General features: G+C 32.7%; 1 protein-coding gene across 1 annotated transcript in view; it reads right to left on the bottom strand.

The window, feature by feature from the left end:
* Positions 1–1,531: 1,531 nt before the first annotated feature.
* HELRODRAFT_180553 (hypothetical protein) overlaps positions 1,532–3,708 on the bottom strand; it is a gene marked incomplete at both ends in the record, with an annotated part of 6,691 nt that continues 4,514 nt past the window's right edge. The window contains 4 exons of the mRNA XM_009029848.1: positions 1,532–1,602; positions 2,454–2,532; positions 2,840–2,975; positions 3,280–3,392. Of these exons, the coding sequence (XP_009028096.1) occupies positions 1,532–1,602; positions 2,454–2,532; positions 2,840–2,975; positions 3,280–3,392 (399 nt within the window). The remainder of the gene's footprint in view (positions 1,603–2,453; positions 2,533–2,839; positions 2,976–3,279; positions 3,393–3,708) is intronic.

The following is a 3,708-nucleotide window of genomic DNA, read 5'->3' as shown; positions in this document are numbered from 1 at the left end:
CACACACACACACACACACACACATGAACAATAAAACCTAAAAACAACATCAGCAACAAATACATAGTTTTTATTTTGATTGACAGCATCTTAAGTGTGCCATTAATCAGAGGCCTGACCAAAAATAGGTGGGCACCGTTCTGCTAGAATACCTAAATAATAAAAAACAAAATGGTCGCCTTGTACAGAGCAACTAAATTATTTAATTAATATTATAGTTATTATGATTAGTAATAATTATAAATAATAATAATAAAAAATAATAATAGCATAAATTGTTTGCGATATTCATACTTTTTTGTCTGTTTGATGTCACTCTCCACGTTTTTATTATTATTATTATTATTCGTATTATTATTATTATTTTTATTATTATTGTTATTATTATTTACCACTACTACTACTACTACTACCATTACTTCCAGACACAAAACAAAACAACTCCATCGTTTATTTATAAGGCAAGTGAAGGATGATATTATCATCATAATAAATAATAACAACAACAACAACAACAACAACAACGACAACAACAGAGCTTAACGTTTCAAAATCCATAATAATAATAAAAACAACAACAATAATAATTAATAATGGTAACTATAATAAAATAATAAAAGGTCAAAGGTCGATTAGACTCTTCCAAAGGTCGCAGGAATCAGTAATGTGGATTACGTGTTAAACGACGCATCCGAAACAGTGCATGCTAGTGCCTGGTGGGGATGACCCTTCGTCGTATTCGAACCCGGACACTGCGTAACAGCACGGACCCGGCGGCCTTAACCGCTAGGCCATCATGAAGCACCAACAACAATAATAATAATAATAAAAACAACAATTATATGAAAGTGTTATTTTTATATATTCATTGGAATGATTGACAGCAGATTATATATATATATATATATATATATATATATAGGCTGGAATATTTTATTAAACCTCCCATGAACATAAACGATTTTCTAATTAATTTTAGAAAAATTGGATAATAATGTATATGTGTGTATTATGTGTATATTACAGGCATTATATATATAAACGAATGAACGAACGAACGAAAATTGGAAGAATGAACGAATGGATATATATAGATGAGTGAGTGAGTGAATGAACGAATGAATGGATGAATGAATGAATGAATGAATGAATGAATGAATGAATGAATGAATGAAAGATCGACTGTGTGATTTTATTCCTTCATTAACGAACGTAATGGAAACATATACCGAAATATTCATATTTCATTTTAATAATTAACAATTAATTTAAACGGAAAATGATCAAAAATTATAAATAGCTATAGATGGAAAGAATGAATAAATGAATAACAAATGAAAGAAGCAGAAACGAAAAAATGAATGAAAAAATAAAAATGAGTTTAAAATTTAAGTTAAAAACTCAAAACAATCCATCATTCTATTTAACTAATTCTTCCAATCCATCCATCCATCCAACAACAACAACAATTATTATTATTAAAATAATTATTAATAATATTAGCTATAATAAATTATTTATTTAAATATTTTTAAGCCGTGGCAAAAAAAGATGAGTTCTCATAGAATGGCTCCTGTATGAATGACTGATTGACGTAAGTGACTGGAAGAAAAATAATTTAATTTAATAATTATGATAATAATAATAATTATTATTAAATTATTATTTTGTCATTTATTCATATATTCTTTCATTCATTCCTCTTTCTCCCTCGTTCGCTTTTTTTCTATTTATTTATTCATTCATTCATACAATCATTTATCAATCAAATCTTTTGTTCGTTCTTCTTCATTCTTTCTCGTGCCTTATCCTTTCTGGACATTGGCGACCGTCGACCTTAACAAAACCCGATTTTTAACACTTTGTAAGAGTTGAAATGTGGTGATATTCAACAAGTGACACAAGGACTTCATTCGCTGTTGACCGCGATCTCATTTCCCTGCAATCTTTCCAGTAGTTGATAGATTTTCCATTCTTTCCTTCCGCATGATGTGACCAAAAAACTTTAACTGCCCCCGTCGGATTATCTGTAGCGATTTCCTCTTTTCATAACCAGACTGTTTCAATACATCCTCATTCGAAGTATAAGAGGTCCAACTAATTTTCATAATTCTTCTCAAAAACCACATCTCAGCAGCGTCATTCTTTTTTCCATTTATTTAGAAATTGTCCAGGATTTATTCATTCATTCATTCATTCATTCATTCATTCATTCATTCATTCATTCATTCATTCATTCATTCATTCATTCATTCATTCATTCATTCATTCATTCATTCATTCATTTATTCAGTAATTAAATAATTCATTCACTCACTCATTCATTCATTCATTCATTCATTCATTCATTCATTCATTCATTCATTCATTCATTCATTCATTCATTCATTTATTCAGTAATTAAATAATTCATTCACTCATTCATTCATTCACTCATTCATTCATTCCTCAACCTTCAATTCCACCGGATTCTCTCTCTTTATTTCTCACTATCTCAGTTTTGATGCAGTCGTGTGCGAAAATATATTGGGACTGTAATTATGAAATAATTTTAATTATAACTAACAAAAATTATAATTATCATCATCATCATCACCACCACCATAACTATCATCATCACTATCACCATCACCAACATCATCACCACTACCACCATCATCAACATCGTCATTATCACCATCACCGACATCATTATCATCATCACCATCGTCATTATCATCATCCCCATCGTCATCATCACCATCACCAACATCATTATCACCAACATCATTATCATTATCATCATCACCAACATCGTCATCATCATTACCACCACCACCATCATCATCATCATGACAACCTCCGTCTGCACCATCCGGCACCTATTCTCCCTCATCTCGCGGACCATGCGGAAGAGGTTGATGTGGCTGTCGTGCTCCAATACCTGGAGGGCCCAATCCAGAAGGATGAACGTTCCCGTACGCCCCACCCCAGCGCTATGGTAGTAGTAGTAGTAGTAGTAGTAGTAGTAGTAGTAGTAGTAGATGTAAGTGTATTATTATTATTATTATTATTATTATTATCAGTAGTAGTAGTAGTAAGTGTAGTAGTAGTAGTAATAATAGTGGTAGTAATAGCAAAAAATTTTTATCCCGTCTTGTTTGTTCCGGTTTTAATCTGGTATGATGCTATCGTCATTACATCATTAATTTTGATATTTCGACGGTCGTCATCGTCTTAGTCGCCGCAGCATCAAACCTGCAATGAATGATAGAAGGAGAGAGGGTTCCAGTGTTTGACCTTGACATCTGTCTGACGTCCTTGAGACAGGTCAGTAGTTCATCTTCGACTGGCACGCCGAAATCAGGCCAGTTCAAGAACCAGAAGTGTCTGACCTCCCGTGTTTCTGTGCCCTGATTGAGTAATTGTTTGGTTGGTTGATTGGTTTTTTTGATTGGTTGGTTGGTTGGTTAGCTTAAAAATTGATAAACAAGTAATTCAATCAATTAATTAGCTAGCTAACCGCTAATCAATCAAACATTCAGTCAGCCAATCAACTAACCAACCAGCCAACAACTGATTAATCAAACAAGAGGATGAACGAGCGAGTGAACCAGCGAAAGAACAAACGAACGAACAAAAAACAATCAATCAACCTATTAACCAACCAACCAATCGACCAACCAACCGACCAACTAACCGACCGACCAACCAGCCAACCAACGGGAT

The sequence above is a fragment of the Helobdella robusta genome, assembly GCF_000326865.2.
Source record: "Helobdella robusta unplaced genomic scaffold HELROscaffold_62, whole genome shotgun sequence".
NCBI lineage: Eukaryota > Metazoa > Annelida > Clitellata > Rhynchobdellida > Glossiphoniidae > Helobdella > Helobdella robusta.
Note: the sequence above shows the minus strand (reverse complement) of the source record. Positions and strands in the feature narration are given on the sequence as shown.